At 43.0% G+C, this 21,492-nt stretch overlaps 2 protein-coding genes across 2 annotated transcripts; one reads left to right on the top strand and one right to left on the bottom strand.

Annotated features, from left to right (window-relative positions):
- Window positions 1–56: 56 nt before the first annotated feature.
- Window positions 57–4,771, top strand: DCXR (dicarbonyl and L-xylulose reductase). The gene is made up of 8 exons (XM_081316691.1): window positions 57–184; window positions 285–382; window positions 2,068–2,222; window positions 2,762–2,804; window positions 3,041–3,140; window positions 3,236–3,300; window positions 3,794–3,911; window positions 4,541–4,771. The coding sequence occupies exons 1-8, from the start codon at window positions 136–138 to the stop codon at window positions 4,642–4,644; spliced, it is 732 nt and encodes a 243-aa protein (XP_081172817.1). The 5' UTR covers window positions 57–135; the 3' UTR covers window positions 4,645–4,771.
- A 195-nt stretch (window positions 4,772–4,966) lies between these two features.
- Window positions 4,967–14,214, bottom strand: RAC3 (Rac family small GTPase 3). Its single transcript, XM_081321976.1, has 6 exons — window positions 14,065–14,214; window positions 10,794–10,865; window positions 7,766–7,883; window positions 7,122–7,184; window positions 6,657–6,816; window positions 4,967–5,765 (listed from the first exon to the last, which is right to left on the bottom strand). Exons 1-6 carry the CDS (start codon window positions 14,097–14,099, stop codon window positions 5,635–5,637), a joined length of 579 nt encoding a protein of 192 aa, XP_081178102.1. The 5' UTR covers window positions 14,100–14,214; the 3' UTR covers window positions 4,967–5,634.
- Window positions 14,215–21,492: the final 7,278 nt, after the last annotated feature.

Below are 21,492 nucleotides of genomic sequence, written 5' to 3'. Positions count from 1 at the left end.
GACACCCGGGAACGGGGAGGGTTTAAGAGAGGGGCGAAATCAGCAGCGGCGGAGGGAGGGCCTCGCTTTCCCCCTTGCGCAAGACCCTTCGGGCGCCGCCTCCAACACCGGTTGGAGGTTCAGCTGCCGCGGAGGATGGAGCGCTTCTCAGGCCGCCGTGCTCTGGTGACGGGTGCAGGCAAAGGTACCGTCCACGGAGCCGCGCCGCTGGAGCACCACTGGCGCTTCGGGGACGAGCCCCGCCGTATTAGTGGCGGGCAACAATGTTGTGCTCCCCTTCGCAGGGATCGGCAGGGCTGCGGCGGTGCGGCTGAGCCAGGCGGGGGCTCAGGTGGTGGCGGTGAGCCGGACCCAGGCAGATCTCGAGAGCCTGCAAAAAGAGGTAGAGGCAGCGTGGCTCCTGTTCTGCTCAGCCTGTGCCCAGTTGTGGATCTCCTTTGGCTTCTGCGTGGCCCGGTCCTCGCTTTTTCTCTAGCCTGAAGGAAATCCTCTCTTCCTGGAGGGTCATGCCTGGGTGGTTGCCAGTAGCTCAGAGGAAGGATGGCTTTGCTTCTGGGAAACAGCAATATAAGACAAGCTTTCCCACTGGGGTCTCTGCATGTTGAACTAGATCAGTTCTCAAAGATTTTAGCCCGGGGACCTCTTTACATTTTTAGAAGTGATTGAGGACCCCAAAAAGCTTTAATTTGTGCGGGTTATATCATTGTTTATGTGTAGTATATTAGAAATTAAAACAGAAATGTTAAAATACTTATTTATAAACTACTCCATCATCCCCTTGAAAGAGAAGACCATACTTTGAGAATCGCTGTTCTAGATAAACCTTGAATTTCATTCTGTAGGGCCCTTACTTCAAATTTGTTTGTTTGTGAATGGAGCTACACACCAAGTGCATCCTATTATTAGCCCACCCTCAAAAAGCCCTTATACATGCCAGATGTATGTTCCTATACATACCTGAAAAATCCCTATACATGCCAGATCTGAACTATTTGAAGATCTGCAATAGAATGATCAGATCATGGATAACTGTAACTCCTAAGCAGATACTATTACATTTCATCACTCACCGTTGTGCCAAGTGCATGGCTTGTGATTTTAACCATTGCAAAAGCAGACAGACTTTCCACCCTGTCTTTCAACTACATGTTCATGATGCCTCAGGTAACCAATTAATCAGAGTATCCAGTTGGAGATTATTGACCGATCCTAGCCATTTTTATAGATTATTGCTCCCTTTCCTTTACCCAAACATTTGAAATACTTTTAAGACAAAATCTGCAGATCACAGAAAAGCTTTCAGGGATGTCCCCATTTCACCTACTTATTGGGATTGAGGAATAAACAGTGGTCCCATTTTTACCAGCTGCCCTAGCTTTCAGGCTGTACTGAAAGACAAAAGAGCAAACTAACTTCCACCTTGTTTTCTGCATCTGGACACTTATGACTTGAACTAATCTAGAATTGCCTGGGTTTTATAGGTTAAAATCTTGTGCCTGGCCTGCTTGAAGGTGTCATTCAAAAGCCACTTGCTCTCTATGTCCCCAGAACAGCACTGATTTAAAAATAAGCTATTTACTACATTTCTCATAATTTTCTCTATGTAGTATTCAAGGTTTAAAAGTCTTTGGGGGGGGGAGTAAAGTGACAACAAAATTTCTCACAAAATTGCCATGAAAAGGAAGTTGTACTTTGTACCAACTGAACTCTCTGCCATTCTTGGGACATTTTTCACATAGCGTAAAACATGTTTCAAGGGCATCTTTTTTATTATAAGCAATTATTGCAGGGTATAGAAGAATGTAATTAGAATTGCAGCTCTCCAAAATACTCTTTTGAGTATCAAAAAAAATTGGATCCTTGTGTGAAAATATCCTTGCAGTTCAAATTTAATGAACTACATATCCATGGCTATTTGTTTAAAATCAGTATTCTGTCCTGGTAAAGTTTATTTTGTATACTTTGTATACTTTGAAAGAAAATTCACTTGAAAACTAGTGGTCCTAAATCCCCTACTTTGCAAACAGCTTCAGTTTCCGTCTTCCTTAACGTTACTTCTGTCCTCAGTGTCCAGGCATCCAGACATTGTGCGTTGATCTCGCAGACTGGGAAGCTACAGAGGCTGCATTAAGCACAGTAGAAGATATTGATTTGTTAGTGAATAATGCTGCTGTGGCAGTTTTGCAGCCATTCCTAGAGGTGACTAAGGAGGCCTTTGACAGGTAATCGAGGCGAGGGGGTGGCAAGCAAACAAACAAACAAATGCAGACCAAAGTGTGTGTGTGTGTACAAACACACACACACACACACACACACACAGAGAGAGAGAGAGAGAGAGAGAGAGAGAGAGAGAAATTTTAAAGAAAATAGGACCCACAATTAATACTAGGTAACTAAAGGGAGATGGGAGATGTGAGAATTTGGTTTTATAAACCACTGATGTAGGGTTCTGATTTTCAACATTAGTGGTCTTTTCCATTTCACTTTGAACAGTAAATATAATAAAATGTTCTTCTGGAAGAAAAACCAAGCTGCAGATGTTAATTTGCTTTAGTTTGCAAATGTTTTCCTTGTCCTCTATGAAAAAAGTGCAGACTTGTTTGTTTTAGCAACCTGATTTAGCAACTTTTGTTTCCTGATAGTAGAGATGGGATAGGGAAGACAACTTGGGGCTTAGTATGCAATCCCTGTATTTTGGGCTTCTAGCAATTTCCCACTTGGCTTTTCTTGGTGTATTTAATCTGACTTTCCTTTCATATAGATCTTTCAGTGTCAATCTTCGGGCTGTGCTGCAAGTCTCCCAGGTGAGAAATCTGCATGATATTGGAAGGACCATGTAGGACTGTAGAAGCAGCTAGTCAAAAAATTACATTAACAAATGGAATATTATGATGGTCTTAAGGAAGGTGGATTTGTGCATTTACTCAGAAATAAATCTCCACCTCACTGCTTTGGTAACCCTCTTCAGATTTAACACCAACGCCGTGGATATCATTAAAATGCAAATGATAAATGTCTGATAAATTCTTTGTTGTCATAGATTTTTGCCCAGAAACTGATTGCCAGAGGAGCACCTGGAGTTATTGTCAATGTTTCAAGCCAGGTTTCCCAACGGGCTATGTTAAATCACACTGTCTATAGTGAGTATCACTGCAGGAAAGTAAAGCAAAAGCAAGGAGAAGAGGGAAGAAATGGGAGCTTTTAATACACTTAATTTTTTTCTGTTTGCCTGCAGGTGCAACCAAGAGTGCCTTGGATATGCTGACAAAGTCAATGGCTCTGGAATTAGGCCCCCATAAGGTAAGCACCTCTGTCTGAAGAGCAAGATAAGGCAAAGAAGAAACAATAACTATAGGGCAAGCAAACAGCAAACAAAAATAAAACATTTTGTTATTTAGGTGACCTTGTAGAGCTTAATAGAAACCAAACCTGCAAAAAAATGCGAACCTTCCTTTGAAGAAAGGTTCAGTACGACAGAGTGATATTTCACCAAGAGAGACAGTTGATTAAAATGTTAGCTGTTTTCATAGTGAAAAGCCAATTCCTGAAGAGTAACCTCAAAAAGCTGGGATGAATAATGTGTGACCCTTCAAATGTTGCTGAATTCCAACTCCCATTTGGCCTTGGCCAACATGGCCTGATGAGGGATGATGATAATTCTAGATTACCAATATTAATGAGAATTCTAGACCATCAGCAGTTCTAGACCACACCTTCCTTAAAGACAGAGAGTGTATCTGCTGGGTGCTTAGTCTAACGATGCATTCATTATTGCCTTTCTTCACTTTTCAAGATTCGGGTAAATTGTGTGAACCCCACAGTTGTCATGACAAACATGGGACGTCAAAATTGGAGTGATCCCCAGAAATCTGGACCTATGCTTAGCCGCATCCCATTGGGAAAATTTGCAGGTAATATGGAATACAAACATCCTGTGTCAGAGGACAAGAGAGGGTCTCTGTAGACCTAAAAACATGCCAGAGGCAAAGTGGTTAGCAATCACTGAGAAACGCACCAGTGCTGTGGCTGCTTTAAAGAGCCTGTTCATCTGGAATGTACAAGCTTCTGATCAAGGCCTATAGTCTTCCAATTGTTCTACTTCTGATATTGAAGCTGAAATAGATTACATTTCTGGAGAAGAGCTTTCCCTATTCCTTACATAGCAAGCCCTAAGCCATTTTACCTAGATAAAGTTAATGAAGTGTTTTCCTTGGAAGGTGGTGATTGTTTTTTCCAATTGGAGATTTATCTCTGGTACCTTATCATCTCAATTCTCTCTGTTATCAGCATCACACCAACTACAGACAATTTTAACAACAAAAATTTTCATCTGTTCCTGTGAAAAGGAATTTATGAATTTAATTGCTAGAAAAAGCCGTGAGGGTTGAGTATTTCTGACTGGATAAGGTAAGAGTAGGTAGTATCATTTGGTTTTAGGAATAGGAAATTCCTTCCTGTCTGTGAAAGGCTCAAAGATTTCTATTGATTTGATTGCCTTCATGATTTCTTTCAACCATCCTTCATGTATCTATTTTTGCAGAAGTGGATGAGGTGGTAAACGGTATCCTGTTTTTATTGAGCAACCAAAGCAACATGACCACTGGTGCCACACTACCCATTGATGGAGGATTCCTCTCCGGCTAGAATACCTTGTTGGGTAAATTCATTTGGGATGAATAGCCCAAATTCTTCATGATTTATCCGGTTTAGTCCTTTGCAAAATACTGAAGGATCATGAAATGGAACAATACGATATACCAATAAATCAATAAAGTAGTAGAAAGAATTTATCTTCTTTAATGCAGTTAATAGGAAGAGGGAGTATGAAATGTTCTTCCTTCAGCTGATGACTCTAAAACACTACTTACTTATGGATAAATGTTTATTGTATAAAATAAGAGGTGTTCAGCTCATCACTACACGATGATTAAAAACTGGACCCGTCTCCATCCAAATCCCTCAAAGCTCTCTCTAACCCAACCCCCAGCCCATCATTCCTGTCAAAAGGAAGGAGTCGCTTGACATCTTTCACACGTCTTATGGAAAGGTTCCTTCCAGGTGGCCCTCTTTTGCAGAGGCTGGACAAGGTAAAGAGACCTCCCTCTTCCCCATCTTTAGGGGAGTTTGATGATTAGTCAAACCACTCAGAAGCAGCCAACAGGCCAATGGCCTGAAAGGCAGTGGTAGCTTTGAATAGCACAAGAGTGGTCCTGACCATTGGCTTAGCTAGTGTCCCTCTTCGTAAAGCACAAATGGCTTGTTCTTCAACCTGTGTCTCATTTGTCTTTCCTGCCGCACCTGGGGTTCGTTATATATTCCCACCACAATGCTCTAGCACCAAGAGAAGTAGTAAGAAAGGGCTGTTCCTTTCATTCATGAATGAAGTCCTAGCAGAGAGCCATGGAGTGTGTGTTTGTTGCATGGCTCCACCCTGGGGGCAGGATAGCACCGAGCTCCTCTTTTTTTTTCCATGCGGCCCTTTTACATCAACACGTTAAATTAAAGAGACATTTAAAAAACACTGACTTCACACATGATGAGGGACCCCGCCATCCCCTTGTGGGAACACCCGACAAACTCTTCCTCCTCAGACCCTAGAGGAGTCATCCATAACATGTGGAACTCAGGAATGCTCTAGAACACAGTGCATTTCTTGCCAGGCTTCTTCACAGGTGGAGGACAGAGCACAGCACGGATGGCTTCATCAAAGACAGTCTTGAGGCCTCTCTGGGTAAGGGCAGAGCATTCTAGGTACTTCACTGAACCTGTAGGGAGAGGGCATCAATGAGTTGGGAACTATGCTTCTTTCTTTCTGAAGACTTCATCGGAGTATGGAGCTTTTATTATTTCATTTTTAAAAAGTTATGACAAGGAAAACAACAGGGATCCCTTAAACATTCTATTCTCTCTCTTGGCCATAGTGCTTCAACTGTGCTGGGAGGTGACCTGGCAGTTTTCTGGAACTCTCTTTGAGAATAGGAAATGGTTTGCGGTTTACTCCCTAAAAACTGCCAGATCCCCTCTAGAATTGCTGAATGTGGCCTGAAATCAGAGATGAATTTGGAATTTCTCAGGATGTCCTATATTTGGAAACAGACTGTTTTGAACATCATTTCATGATTCCAATGTTTTCCTGAATCTTGAAAGCTTGCACCAGTTTTCATAATGAATGTCCTCTCCTCTCTCCTTTTGATCAATATCGCCACAATTCATTTTTAAAAGGAAAGATGCTACTTAATTTAACACGGGGGTCCCCAACCCCAGTCCGTGGACCAGTACCGGGCCATGGCATGTCAGCAACCAGGCCGTACAAACAAGCAAAGCCCATCCATGAGATACAGGCAGCACACAAAACCATACACCCTTCAGTCCGCGGAAAAACCTCTCCACAGAACCAGTCCCTGGTGCCCAAAAGGTTGGGGACCGCTAAGAGAAAGGAAAATGGAGGATAACATCTTTCCCTGTTTAGGAAAAGAGTGATAAGAGATTCTTCACAGTTTAAGTGAATTGTGTTTTCTCATGCAACAGAATGGGAATTCAGCTGCCACTTTTCAGCAAACGTGCCATCAATATTTAACAGGGAGGGAGTTCTGGAAGCTGCAAAAAAGGGGGCCTCATTGCTCACTCCTATTCTCCACTCTGTTTCTAAGACTCACCAATTTCCCTGGCCATGGCCAGACCTTGGGGATAGGTGATGGGAGCCAATTTCTTATCGCGTAGCCGTTCTATGGTGTCCTTGTCATCTCTCAGATCCAGTTTGGTGCCCACCAAAATGATTGGTGTGTTAGGGCAATGATGTCGAACTTCTGGGTACCACTACAAGTAAGACAGAATCGTCTATTCATTTGATAACTAATGTAAGAAATAGATGGAGTGGCAGATAATGGTTTCAGGATCAAACAATTGTTTCTTGCATTTTAGCTGACCAAAACCTGGTTATCCTTAGAAAGAGGGGTAGGATGGATTGTGCTCCATATCCAATTCCTTTGTATTACATTTCTATTGGAGGCATCCTTTGTTGCCATCGACTAAGAGTAAAATATCCTTTATTAATCAATAGCAAGAATGTAAGCAACAGTCTCCTCCTTAGGAAAACAATGCTCAATGTGAAAGAATATTACCTTGGCTCGGACATTTTCAAAGGAGGCGGGGCTCACCAGTGAGAAGCAGATGAGAAAAACATCCTATAAGAATATGAGCAACAGTGTTCATGTGAAATAGTCAAGGTTGCAAACTTTTCTTTCAGGTCACGTCAAATCTTGGATTTCCCACCCACCCAACATCAGTTCATAGAAACTCTAAATCCGAGGTTTTATAAAACTGACATATCAGGTCATACTGACAGTTAATTGACTGGAACTGATATTACTCATGTCTGGTTCTTATGAAATATGGAATGGGTTTAGTGTAGTTTGCACAAATAGGATCTACTGGGACCTAAATTCCACTTCAGCACTGAACAGAGTAACAGGGTTGGAAGGGACCTTGGAAGCCTTCTAGTCCAACCCCCTGCTGAAGAACGAAACTCCATACCATTTCAAAAAAATGGTTGTCCAATCTCTTCTTAAAAATCTCCAGTGCTGGAGCACCCACAATTTCTAGAGGCAAGTCGTTCCACTGATTAATTCTAATTGCCAGGAAATTTCTCTTTAGTTCTCAGTTGCTTCTATTCTTGATCAATTTCCATCCATTGCTTCTTATCCTGCCCTCAGGTGCTTTGGAGAATAGGCTGACCCCCTTTTCCTTGTGGCAGCCCCTTACTTACCGTCTGGGGATAGGAAAGAGGTCGTAACCGGTCATAGTCTTCTTGTCCTGCTGTGTCCCAAAGGCCCAGATTTACGGGCTTTCCATCTACCATGACATTGGCAGAATAGTTATCAAATCTAGGGCAAAAGGTCTTGTCAGCAGTAGTTTAGTCAGATGAATACATTCTCAAGATAACTCAAATTCTCTTTTCTCAATTAGTAAAAGTCTCTATGTTCTCCTTTAATAAATATCTCTTTTATTACTTTTGCTCATTAAACTCCCAGCACAATTTCTATGTACAAACAATAAGCAATTAAGACTGAGGTCTAGTTAAAAACATGGTTTTCTCTTCTGTATTATGTAAGCCGCTTACAAGATGCTGTTTTCTGAATGCCTTTTGTACTTCTGTTTTGTTTTTTATAGTAAGCTAGCACTATATGGACTTAAAAAAAACTGTCTTCAGAGACAGTAATTGACCATTAACAGCAGTCCCGCTGTGGAACAAATAGAAAACCAGAACCAATGAGCAGAAAGCTTAGTGTTGGACCTCTGGTAAATTTTAAAAAAAGTGATACATTAAATTCTCTGTGAAAACACAACTTTCAACTAACTGCAGAAAAACTGTCTTTATTTATTTTTTATTTATTATTTAAACTTGTATACCGCCCTATTCCCGTACGACTCAGGGCGGTTTACAGGGAAAAATTAAAAATACATAACATACAAAGTTAAAATCGATTAAAACTAAGATTAAATTAAGTCCCTGAATTTAAACTAAAACCCCATTAATAAATAATTAAAACCCCTCAGTCTGGGCCAGACAGCTCAAAAAACCAAGTTTTCAAGTCCCTGCAAAATGAGTGAAGGTCGGGGGCAGTCCTAAGCTCCGTGGGAAGTTGGTTCCAAAGGGCCAGCGCGCCCACAGAGAACGCCCTTCCCCTGGGGATAACCCGCCGGCATTCCTTGACCAACGGTACCCTAAGAAGGCCCTCCCTGTGGGAGCGCACAGGACGATGGGAAGTTGATGCCGGCAGCAGGTGTTCCCTTAGATAATCCGGACCCAAGCCATTTAGAGCTTTATAGGTCATTAACAGCACCTTGAATCTCACCCGGAGGGCAACCGGAAGCCAATGCAGCTCACGGAGAAGAGGTGTTACACGGGAGTATCGGGAGACTCCCATAACAACTCGCGCAGCTGCATTCTGCACCAGTTGAAGCCTCTGAGTGGTCCTCAAGGGCAGCCCCATGTAGAGAGCGTTGCAGTAGTCTAGCGGGGAGGTCACGAGCGCATGGGTGACTGTGCGTAGGGCATCTTGGTCCAGATAGGGCCGCAACTGGCGCACCAGACGAAGCTGGGCAAAAGCCCCCCTGGTCACGGCTCCTATATGGTCTTCAAAATTGAGCTGTGAATCCAAGAGGACGCCCAAGTTGCGAGCCCTATCGATGGGGGGTAACACCTCACCCCCCATCATTAGTGGTGGAACAACCTGGTTTATCCGAGATGCCGGTATGCACAGCCACTCAGTCTTGGCAGGATTGAGACAAAGCCTGTTTCTCCCCATCCAAACCCAGACCGCTTCCAGGCAATGGGACATCATGTCAAGTGCATCACTGGGTTGGTTCGTAGTGGAAAGAAAAAGTTGGGTATCATCAGCGTACTGATGATACCCCACCCCGAAACTACGAATGAGCTCGCCCAGCGGTTTCATGTAGATGTTGAACAGGAGGGGAGAGAGAACCGACCCCTGGGGGACTCCACAAATAAGAGACCTCGGGGCGGACCTCTGCCCCCCCGTGAACACCGACTGCGAGTGGCCCAGGAGGTAGGAGGAGAACCACCGTAAAACAGTGCCTCCCACTCCTAACCCCCTGAGACGCCGCAGTAGGATACCATGGTTGATGGTATCGAAAGCCGCTGAGAGATCTAAAAGGACTAGGACAGAGGAACATCCCGTCCCGAGCCCGCCAGAGATCATTCACCAGTGCGACCAATGCCGTCTCCGTGCTGTACCCGGGCCTGAAACCCAATTGATACGGGTCAAGATAATCCGTTTCCTCCAGGAACAGAGGGAGCTGATGCGCCACCACACTCTCAACAACCTTCGCCAAAAAGCGAAGGTTGGAGACCGGACGATAGTTATTTAAAACAGCCGGGTCCAGGGCAGGCTTCTTGAGGAGGGGCCTCACCACCGCCTCCTTCAAAGCGGTGGGAAAGATACCCTCCTTCAAGGAAGCAGATATTACTGCTTGGAACCAGCCTCGTGTCTCCTCCCGAGCCGCATAGACCAGGCAGGAGGGGCACGGGTCCAGTAAACAGGTGGTGGAACTCAGTCTCCTCATGATCCTGTCCACGTCATCGGGGGAAACAGGGTCGAACTCAGTCCAGGTAACATGCTGAAGACCACTTGATTCCTCCTTTCCAGACTCTGCCCAGTCAGAGTCCATTGTCTTAAAGTGACAATGTGCTCAACATTAGTTAATCTGTATATTACGGTACATACCAATAGGTTATATAATAACATTTCAAGATACGCCTTGAAAAGATCCTTTTCTCTTCTCTGCCTTTTAGCAATGAAAGCAGCTAAAGCAAGAAAATAGAATGGAACTTGTGAACATTTATTTTGTGAAACTAAGTTTGAGGGCAATCCTGGGAATTACTTTTGCCAACATGAGCTATGTCACATCATAATATTTCCACACTGTATGTGCTCATACACAAAACAATGTAAAATCCTCAAACACCTCGTCTTCTGCAGAGATCACCCAAGGACACTTTATGCATATGTGAAGCTACACTATGGAATAGTGGCTAATCTTGACTTCTTGGTGGATGTACATACTTAGTTAAGTCCCACGCTAAAACTTCATGCATGATTGAGTTTACTATTTCTCTGTATAGAACTTGGTCACGCTTGAAGGCCACCTTGGTGTATCAAATTCTTCTGATATCCAGCGTCTCCAAATCCTAATATGGAAACAGTTCAAATCACTGTGCTTTTGCATTTATCTTATCTCCTGAAACCTAAGTTTTCTCCCACAGTACTCACACAGTGGGGATGTATTCTCCAGGGAAGGCATTTGTCGTGTAACTGATCAACAGACAGGTCTTTCCCACAGCCCTGAAAACATGAAAGGAGAAACATTAAGCTAGATAAATACAGTAAGATGATAAATCCAAGAGTTTGGAGGAAAAACAGATATGCTCTATAGCCCTAAACCTCGTTAGTAACTCAGGTTTCTTTGCATCCCATACATAGAAAGCACATCTACATATCATCATTATTATTGTTTGTCATCAGATAGTCTGAATGTGGTATACTTACTACTGATTCCTTCCCAAAACTCTAAGACAGTTAATATTGCTATAACATATATTTTTCAAATCATTTTTTTGTAATGGATGATAAAGATTATTTTGCAGCGATTCTTCCAATGTACTCAAAAACTATTATTTAAATTACCAGGGCACAATCAGATTAAAAATTAGAGGAATAAAATGTAACACATTCAAATTTTGAATTATTAACCCAAGAACACCTTAATGTTGACTTTATTTCACCTTATATTGTAACTCGCTAGTAACCTTACCTTCTGCAAGCTCAAGAGCTCTTCTTACCATGTCCTGGAAAAGCCAATGATTAAACTGGTAGACTAGAAATCCATACTTTTGCCCCAAAGATAATGTCAGCGACATGTTGGCACATAAGAGTGCTATTTGGCAGGAAAACAGTGCTGAAGCACCCTATTTCTTAGGATGCCTTTGAAATAGCTATTCAGAAGATGGCAAACATATTACTCCCTGCTATTTATCTTTCAATGCTCCCCAGCAATTAATGCTCTTTCTACAGACTATCTTGAGATCAGCACCATTTTTAGCAAACCAAAATGTAATAGGAAGAGGGTGTCAAATAATGCATAATTTGGCTCTCACTTCTAATTTTGAACCAGGGATATGTTTTTGAGATTAAGGATCTGAATTATAATTTAGAGGACTTTCTTTTGTTAATTGTGTAGCACTTATAGAGTATGTCCGAGTATTCAAAATAATGTCCATATATTCTCATATACTAAATACAAGTGCAATGCAGTGGTTAGGGCAGTAGTTTGGCATGGGGATGACCCTAGTTCAAGCCCACCTGGCCCAGTCACAAAAACTCCCTTGGGCCAGGTAGTCTCTCTCAGCCCAACCTATCCCATGGGGTAGGTTACAGTAATGAAAAATGGGAGGAGGGAGCTCTACGAACACTCCCGAACTTTTGAATGAAACCACTTAGATAATTTCGTATTGGGGCAGTGTACCTGAACTAATGGGCAGTGAGGACAGATGCCTGCCACAAATTAGATGGGTAGATAGACGTTGAAGTCAGATGATAACAACTATATTATTTAATGCATCCTAACAGCAAAAAACTAAAGCTGTTATCTCTTTTCGTCCTCAGAAATAAGCCCACGGTACAGAATTCCACCACACAGTGACACAGCAGTGAGGCTTACCTGTAACTCCTTGGCTTTCACTTAATGTATTATATGATCCAGGCATGATGATTTGTAGTAATCAATGGCTTACCAAATAAATAACTTGATTAAGCACCATCCAGCCACTAACAGCACAATCCAACAACAAACCATGATTAAGTAGATCATTGGTTAGCATGATGCATGAATCATGGCAGTGACTACCCCAAAGCATAATCAGCAAGGATCTAAAGCTCGAAACTCAGCAGCACCTGCCAATTCCCTCCCCCTCCCAACACATGTTGCAAAGTTATGCTGTACAGCCACAGTCCAAAATCTCTTCAAATTATTCTGGAACCACAGGTGGTAACTTCCACAAGTCCCTCCCCTGCCCCAACAGGAAAGCACAATACTAAATAAATTAAGATATGATTTGCTGCCCTTTCACAATGCTGCAAAGTAGCTGCTTCATTCTGCTTAGTAGGATGGATGGTCTCTGGGTACAGGAATCTAGAATGCTTCAAGTCCAACATTCCAGTACTCTACAGACTAATCTGCTGTATTTTGTAGATATTACAGAGGGAGACTTCACAGAATTATCCCCAAGCGTCCCTTTTTTTAAAAAAAACAAACCAACCTGCTTTTAATGCTTCAAGATGCCCCCACCATCTTCTGTATGCAATAGTCTTGTTTAAAGCTCTATTCTCTACTAAGTACCCATGTCATCCTAGTAAGCCCTTTTCACCCACCCCTTCCGGTACACTTGACCCTCCCACCCTTCTCCCACTGTTAGGGGATCACAGAATGTAAGAGAGCCAGAACTTGAAATCCCTGGGGTTGGGCACTGGATGGAGTCTGCTAGTCCTAGTCCTAGGTTTTAAACTGGCTTTCTTTTCCCATCATTCTGGAAGCAAGCTGGACAAGCATCCTGAATCATCATCCCACTCAAAAGATGCATTTTTTTATTTTTTTATTCCATTTATATCCCGCCCTTCTCCGAAGACTCAGGGCGGCTTACAAGCTTAGCAGTAGCCTTCATTCTATGTATATGCCTGCTTATTAGGGCTTTCACACACACACCCCCAAGCGGCATTATTACAAAGTCAGCTTAATTGCCCCCAACAATCTGGGTCCTCATTTTACCTACCTCGGAAGGATGGAAGGCTGAGTCAACCTTGAGCCTGGTGGGATGCGAACCTGCACTAATTGCAGGCAGCTGGTGTTACTTTAAGGAGGCATTAGCCCACTGCTCCACCAAGGCTCAATCTACACTTTTCGGTACAATGAGAGAAGTTTTGGGGGACAAGGCTTCGACTGCTTCCTGGCCACAGAACAAGGCTGAAGGGCGAGGGATCAAGCAGCTGCTGCTTGAGAAAGCAGCCTTATCAAACCACATGGCGAGGCTAAGGGGGACCAGGAAAACAGATGGGGGGGGGGAAACCTCCCTTGAGACTGCAGCAGCAGCAGGAGGAGGGGTGGTGGTGGCAGAGCTGAGCAACAGAAGAATGGCGAAAGAGCAGTCAGTCACCAGCAAGGCAAAGACTTCAGAAAGGGGCGGCTTCTGCGACAATAGGTGGAGAAGGGCGCCCGGGCGCCTTACCGGGAGAATGGATGGGCGTGTGCCCGGCGCTTCCCAGCTCCATCTCGCCTCCCCGCCGGCTCCCCACCTCGGGCTCGCTTCCGAACCGAAGGGGGAGGTTGAATGCGACCTCCAACCCCCACCTCCTCAAGTAAAGAGGCGGCAGCATCCCCGCTTCCTTACGGAGACCGGCCCCACCCTTCCTTCGCCCAGCGGGCAGGCAAGCGCATGGATTGCCAAGCGGCGCTCCCCACCCCCCACCCCCCAGCCCCGCCGTCGCTCACCCGTCTCCCACGACCACACACTTGATGGCCTGCATCTGCCCTGGGAGCGCGGTGGGCTGGGAGGGACGAAGGCGGCGGCGGCGGCGGCGGCACCAGACTCAGCGCTTCTCCTTCCTTGGCGATGGATGCCGCCCCGCAGCCGCAGTGAGCGAGCGAGCGAGCGAGACCCGTAGCAGGGCGGGGCCGGGGAAGGAGGAGGGGGAGGAGGAGGGGGGACGGAGGCAGAGCGGGAGGCCGGGGGCCCCTCCCTGCGCCCCTTTGCTCTCGAGAGCCGCCGCGTGAAAGGAGGCGGCCGCGGAGAGCAACACACACACACACCCACCCCTCTCCCGCCCCCACCGGGATCCCGGCGTCTCTCCCGGCTTCTGAAGGGGCTGAGCTTGGGAGCAGCCCGGGCGGTATCTTAGCAACTGGCGCGCGTGCTGGCCCCTCGCCCGGGGCCGAGCGCTGGGAAGGGGCCGGCGGCCCTTTGTAATGAGTGGGGGGGGGAGGATTGGAAGCCGACGGCTGCTCGCTGCCTGGGTCGGCGGGCCACAGAGCCTTTTTCCCCGGGGCGAGACGGCTTTCTTACCCATTACTTAAGACCTGCTTGTAGGATTCAGCGGGGAAGCTTTTCCAATTCAGGTCCTCGGATATTTATTAATTTATTTTTATTTTATTTTATTTTATTTTATTTTAATTTTAATTCCATTTATATCCCGCCCTTCTCCGAAGACTCAGGGCGGCTTACAAGCTTAGCGTTTGGCGGCTTTCAATAGGCTTTGTTCGCGGGCGCGTGGGTTTACAGTTTTGATTAGTTAAAAAAAAAACAACACCATAACCCACAACGTGTGGCCTTTCTGCCTGTCATAAATGTGCCTTACTGAGGGCGAGGCAGTTAAAGCCAGAATTTGGGCGGAGCCCGAACTGGCAGGCGGCAGCAACCCGGTCCAGTGTCAGCACCGGCCCATTTTGTTCGGGGCTTCGAGTTATTTGCATTGCTATTGCAACCCCCTGGCTGAGATCCCAAAACACACTATTCTGTGGTGGTTTGCTTATTGATTTGTATGCTTCTTTATGCACTGCCCATTTCTGAAGACAATTTTTAAAAAAGCAAAGAAACCCTTCCAAAATAATAAACTTGCTCATAAATGAAAAAGAATATGAATAATACAAAAAAAGGGGGGGAACCCCACATTTTGGTAGAGACATTTGCAGGGGGGGGAGGTCCAGAAGGTTGGTTGGTGCAGTATATAATTGAAGCTGCACTCCCTTTAATGTGTGTTACAAACCTATGAAAAGAGGCAGGGCTTCAATCTCACTGCTGTGCTCCCCATTTTGACTTTCTGGATTCCTCTAATTGATATCCTTGTTTTGGCTGAATGAGATGTGCTAGTCCAAGCTACCTGGAGTGTCCCCAAATCTCCCCCCCCCCCCCCGGTTTTCTGCCCTTTGAAGAACGGCTGCAGGACTTGGCTTTGGCTAGAAATGGGTGACAGGATAGCAGTATTCCAGTATCTGAGGGGCTGCCACAAAGAAGAGGGTGTCAAATTATTCTCCAAAGAACCAGAGGGCAGGACAAGAAACAACTGTTGGAAACTGATCAGAGAGAAGCAACCTGGAATTAAGGAGAAACTTCCTAATAGTGAGGACAATTAACCAGTTGAACACCTTGCCTTCAAAAATCAAGGGCGCTCCATCACTGCAGGTTTTTAAGAAGAGACTGGACAGTTACTTGTCTGAAATGGTATAGGTCCGTGGTGGCGAACCTATGGCATGCGTGCCACAGGTGGCATGCAGAGCCCTCTCTGTGGGAGCGCGCACTGTCACCCAAGTCCTAGACCTTCAGCTGGGTTTTATAAAACCTTTTTGCTTTAGGCCTCTGCCGCCGTGTGCAAAAAAAAAGAGGTTCAATCAATCAATTTCAACTTCTTGTGGGGAAAAAAAGATCTCGCAAAGTTGGAATTGATTGATTGAACTTTTTAGTCCTATCCAGTCTGCCATTACCACTGCAGCCATGCCCACCCAATGGGCCATGCCCACCCAATGGGCCATGCCCACCCAGCACCTGACAATACATAAGTGGGTTTGGGGTTGCAGTTTGGGCACTCAGTCTCTAAAAGATTCGCCATCACTGGTATAGGTTCTCCTGCTTGAGCAGGGGGCTTTACTAGAAGACCTCCAAGGTCCCTTCCAGCTTTATTCTATTCTCTTAAATGCAGCTACTCTATCACCCCCAGTTAGCAAAGAGTTAATTCTGTCCTATGGTCAACAACCATAGTTCCCTGAGAGTTATTCAAGTGACCTACTTTAGATGGAGTTCTTGTGTGAAAGAAGAGGGAAGTTATTTGGCCAGCATCTCATCTCATTTTACTAAGTAAAGCTCTAGTTGTAACTATCAGTTTTTCTAGATTATTCCTGTATACGTACTTCTTAGTTTGCCAAGTTGAACAGCCTCTGGCAATTGGTCTCTTGCTTTTGGCTATGTGAGGATGGTCCATATAGGCAGGTTTGGCTTCTGATTGTATCTAACAGTGATCAGAAGCCTTTGGGGTCTACCAATAGAGTTAAAAGCTCCATTTGGAGAAACATTCAAAGTAAGAGAATCTCAGACGAGCAGTTGGCAAAGAAAGCTATCCATAATGTCATGTGCCCTGGAAGTCAATTCTCTTTTTTCATCCACAGTACTCAGCCCAAAGAATTGCCAACATAGATTCCCCTCTTACTGATTTTTGTTACTTCACTGGAAGATACAGTCCAAAACAGAATTTTAAAGCCTGGAATATGAGCTTTTCAGTTCTCCTAATTAGATGTCTAAAACTTCAGACTAATCTGTTATTGCTTACGTTCATCTTCTGCTCCTTCAAATATAATCTCTGCCAGTCTTAAGAACTAGAGAGAGGAAACCTAGAGCAGAAGTTGAACTGTCTGGTTTCAAGTTTGAAGCTGGTTTTGCTTTAAACAGAGTATAACTGGGGTTGGGGACAGGTTGATTTGATGTTAACCTTTGATAGCTTCGAAACTGCCTATCAAAGTCATAGTTTGGTGATTAAAAACTACATTCAATCCTGTGGCTCCTTTCAGCAAGCAATTCTTTCCCACAAGTGCCATCACCTGTATAAAAAGACACTTATCCACAGTCCATTTTCAATGCCCTGGCTGAGGAAAGGAGATTCTCATCCAAGATTTGACAGTCCATGGCTCTGTCCATCATTCCTTTGATACGGTGAAGTTCTCCTATCCCCTTAGCAAAAAAACACCTCCAAAGCATAATGTTTCCACCTCAATGTTTGACGGTGGGGCTGGTGTTCTTGGGGTCATAGACAGCATTCCTCCTCCAGTGAGTTGAGTTGATGCCAAAGAGCTCAATTTTGGTCTCATCTGACCACAACACTTCCACCCAGTTCTCTGAATCATTCAGATGTTCATTGGCAAACTTCAGACACGCCTGTACATGTGCTTTCTTGAGCAGGGGGTCCTTGCGAGTGCTGCAGGATTTCAGTCCTTCATGGTGTAGTGTGTTACCAGTTGTTTTCTTGGTGACTATGGTCCCAGCTGCCTTGAGATCATTGACAAGATCCTCTCGTGTAATTCTGGGCTGATTCCTCACCATTCCCATGATCATTGAAACTCCACAAGGTGAAATCTTGCATGAAGCCCCAGACTGAGAGAGATTGACAGTTATTTTGTATTTCTTCCATTTGCAAATAATGACACCAACTGTTGTCACCTTCTCACCAAGCTGCTTGGCGAGTCTTTTAGTCCATTCCAGCACTGTGTAGATCTGCAATCTTGTCCCTGACATCCTTGGACAGCTCTTTGGCCTTGGCCATGGTGGAGAGTTTGGAATCTAACTGATTGATTGCTTCTGTGGACAGGTGTCTTTTTATACAGGTAACAAGCTGAGATTAGGAGCATTCCCTTTAAGAGAGTGCTCATAATCTCAACTCATTACCTGTAGGGAGCCAGAAATCTTGCTGATTGATAGGGGATCAAATACTTACTCATTAAAATGCAAATCAATTTATAACTTTTTTGAAATATGTTTTTCTCGATTATTTTGTTGTTATTCTGCCTCTCACTGTTAAAATGAACCTACCATTAAAATTATAGACTGCTCATTTCTTTGTCAGAGGGCAAGCATACAAAATCAGAAGGGGATCAAATACTTTTTTTCCTCACGGTACTTAACACTCATTGTTGGCTAGCAATTACTTAGTTTTTGTTTTACATTTTTATATGCTTGTTTTTAAAACTTCATACTATTGTACAATCACTGTTCTATATAAATACATATATTTGGTTGGTGGGGAAAAAACAAAAGAACTTTTGTTTTAATTAAAAATCCTAGTGTCTAAGTCAGGATCACAGCTAGTCCAGACATAAATGTCTAAAATTATGTCTGCCCCTCACACATTTTGAGTTTTTCTTCCATCTCTTGCATATATGTGGGGTAGGAAGTTAATTAGAAACAGCAGCAGCAGAAATGCAACAGCTGGAGTGACTTAGTTTGGCAGCTGTTCCTGCCACCTGTCTTTTTATTGGCCAAAAAGGGTGTTACAGATTAACTCTATATTTCATGAACATTTTTATAATTCAGTAAATATACCATATGAGTATATTATTATGGAAGAGTCTTTAATGAGATGTTAGACCTAAAAAAAATCCAGTCCTTCAGGAACCAAAATTACAATTCAAGAACTGCATGGAGGAGTTAAATCTGACTGATTTTTAGATACTGCTATGTTTCAGATAATTCAGAAAACTATTTTAGATTCACTCTCCTCAATCAAAAGATTAAACTTTGTAGGAGTATTTATTTCAAACACTTACATAGCCACACATCTTTTAAGCAGCTCTGGATGGCTCATAACAATAGTTCAATTTAAACTAATTTCAACTAATGATGTAATAAACCATCTGGATCTTACTTTATTGAGTGAAGTTGAATTTATAAAACAGATTAATTCTGAGATATTACAATAGTTTAAATAAAATGCAGATACAGCTCATTCCTTGTTTTTTTAATAGAAGCATATATTACATTATATCATATAAGAAAAAAATTCATGAGACCAGTATGAAAAATATATTAAAAACCCTTTGGGTCTAGATGTCTAGAGTTCCTACCAATAGTTTAAACAGAAAAATGCAGCAAATCCATATGCAGTAAACTCAGATCGTCACGAGATGTTTTTGAGGTATTTGGCTCAAAGACAATTCATGAAAAACCGAGTTTACATGTTTGTATCAAATATCTTGGGAAAATAGCTGGTTAGATCTTGGCAAATAGTTTGAGGAAGAAAAAAAGATGAGCAAATTATTACAGATATTAAAAATGAGGAAGGGAAATTATGTAGTTCAACTGAAGACAACTTCCAACCCCTAGAATTGATCTCTTGAAGTTATGTTGGTTTTTGTTTTCATTCATTCATTTTCCACAATTAGATTTTTTACACCAACAAGTGTAGCTACTTTGACTACTTATGAAATTAAAAATGTGATTTTACAGCTGAATAATTTTAAAGCAGCACAATTTGATGCTCTCCTGCAAAATACTATAAAACTATTGGACAAATTTTGGATGATTTTCCCTTATTGGAAATTCTCTATCAAATTAATTATTTTATAAATAGAATAAACAAATAGATATTTATACTCAACCCTAGAAAAGGGATTAACTCAATAGCAAAAATTTCAATCTTAAATAATGTGTTAAATTATGTAGAAATGCTTACAGTGGTATGGCCCTATTTTATGACCAGCACCCCAGCTACCTAAATTGCTTTCCACTTTAATATAGATGGCAAGCACCCATGTGGAAGGCCAAAGCAAAGATGGCAAGACAGAATAAATGTGGTCATGAAAAATGCCCAGGTGGACACAGATGCTGCATTTGATCATGCAAGATGGCACTTGTTGACCTGCAGGAAAAATGTGATGATGATGATAAATCTTAAATTATAGTAATAGCAATAGCACTTATATATCATTTCACAGTGCTTTACAGCATGGGTCCCTAACCTATGCTCTTGGCCAGCGGGCTGCAGAAATGGCTGGTTGGTGCACGCATGTGTGAGCGCACATTACCCACTCACGCTAGCACTTGTGGCCTATTTGCACATGTGTGCAGGCGCAAATGGGGATGCTAGCACGGGGTGGATGTCTGCAGCCCGTTTGCGCATGCACTGCTAGCCCGGGTGATTTGCAAGGCCCATTCACGCATGTGCAAATGGCCTGCTAGCCACTGGTGTGTGTGTGGGGGGGGGGTTGTTCATGCATGCACACAGTGCCAGCACTTGCCACATGCGCAAATGGGGCTGCTAGTGCCACACCAGTGTGTGTGGTCCCATGTGCACACGGAAATGTGCATGCACCAATTTTGAAGCTGCTCTCCTTCCCTCCAGGCCTCGAGCCCAGAAAGGTTGGAGACCTCTGCTTTACAGCCCTGTCTAAGTGGTTTACAGAGTCAGCATATTTCCTCCAACAATCTGGGTCCTCATTTTACTGACGTTGAACGGTGAGAATTGAACTGCCGAACTGCTGGCAGCCGGCAGTCAGCAGAAGTAGCCTGCAATATCACTGCACCACCACGGCTCTTATGTCATGTCTATATTTCAGATTCCATTTACCGGTATATAGAAAGTGCTTTGAATTAATGCTTCATTTAAATATATGTTTCTATATAGTGTCCTGTAATAATGATATTTTGGGAAAATTATTACATATACCAACTCAATTCAAATTTATAAATAACAATTTATACATGAATCCCTTGATATAAATTATGGGTGGTTACAGTTAAATATGGCTTTATAAATACGTTTGTGTTTCTTTTCTGTTTTTTTCCTCATAACTTGGTATATTTTTTTTCTTCCAAAATACTCCCAACTAAGTTTAGATAACACTACAGATTGCAGTTTAAATACATAAACTGATAGTAAATCATGATGGTAATTTATGATTAAGGTGCTCCTCCTTAAGCACAATTTCTTGGTCAGATTTAATGTATATTCTAGTTTCTCTTAAGATCATATAAATCCAGATATCATACTAGGTTTAACTTCTTTATGCTTTAAAGAATTGCGTGAATGAAATAGGAGTGGGACATATTTTCTGATTGATGCAAGTCTATAAAGTTATTGACAATGTATAATTCCTTTTTTCTTACAAGCTTACACTGTTGCTGACTTGTGTAGATAACATTCATAGAATCCACAGATAACAAAATAACTACATAAAATGTAACTAGAGCAAATTCCTTTCTTAGCAACTGTTGGGTTTTAATGGATTTCTAGATGTGTTTGTTTTTGCAGTCTAACCCTGAACAAATTCACAAGTATTAAACCTTTAAAAAGATTAGAACACCATGCTAAAGTTCTTTATGTTTCTTCTCCCTACTGAAAAAGAGTTCCATCTCTCTTGAGTTTAATTTCATTCCTGTAAAAT

The sequence above is a fragment of the Vipera berus genome (genome assembly GCF_964194415.1).
Source record: "Vipera berus genome assembly, chromosome: 2".
NCBI classification, from domain to species: domain Eukaryota; kingdom Metazoa; phylum Chordata; class Lepidosauria; order Squamata; family Viperidae; genus Vipera; species Vipera berus.
This window is presented reverse-complemented; position numbering and strand designations above follow the sequence as displayed.

What these genes read in the sequence shown, in the direction of transcription:
- RAC3 (XM_081321976.1), bottom strand. Translation starts at nt 14,099, where the DNA reads ATGCAGGCCATCAAGTGTGTGGTCGTGGGAGACGG. An exon ending in TGTGTGGTCGTGGGAGACGG is followed by an intron (nt 10,866 to 14,064) that starts GTGAGCGACGGC and finishes TCATGTTTTCAG; the next exon opens with GGCTGTGGGAAAGACCTGTC. An exon ending in CTCTTTCCTATCCCCAGACG is followed by an intron (nt 7,185 to 7,765) that starts GTAAGTAAGGGG and finishes ATATTCTTATAG; the next exon opens with GATGTTTTTCTCATCTGCTT.
- DCXR (XM_081316691.1), top strand. Translation starts at nt 136, where the DNA reads ATGGAGCGCTTCTCAGGCCGCCGTGCTCTGGTGACGGGTGCAGGCAAA. An exon ending in ACTAAGGAGGCCTTTGACAG is followed by an intron (nt 2,223 to 2,761) that starts GTAATCGAGGCG and finishes CCTTTCATATAG; the next exon opens with ATCTTTCAGTGTCAATCTTC. An exon ending in TGGAATTAGGCCCCCATAAG is followed by an intron (nt 3,301 to 3,793) that starts GTAAGCACCTCT and finishes TCACTTTTCAAG; the next exon opens with ATTCGGGTAAATTGTGTGAA.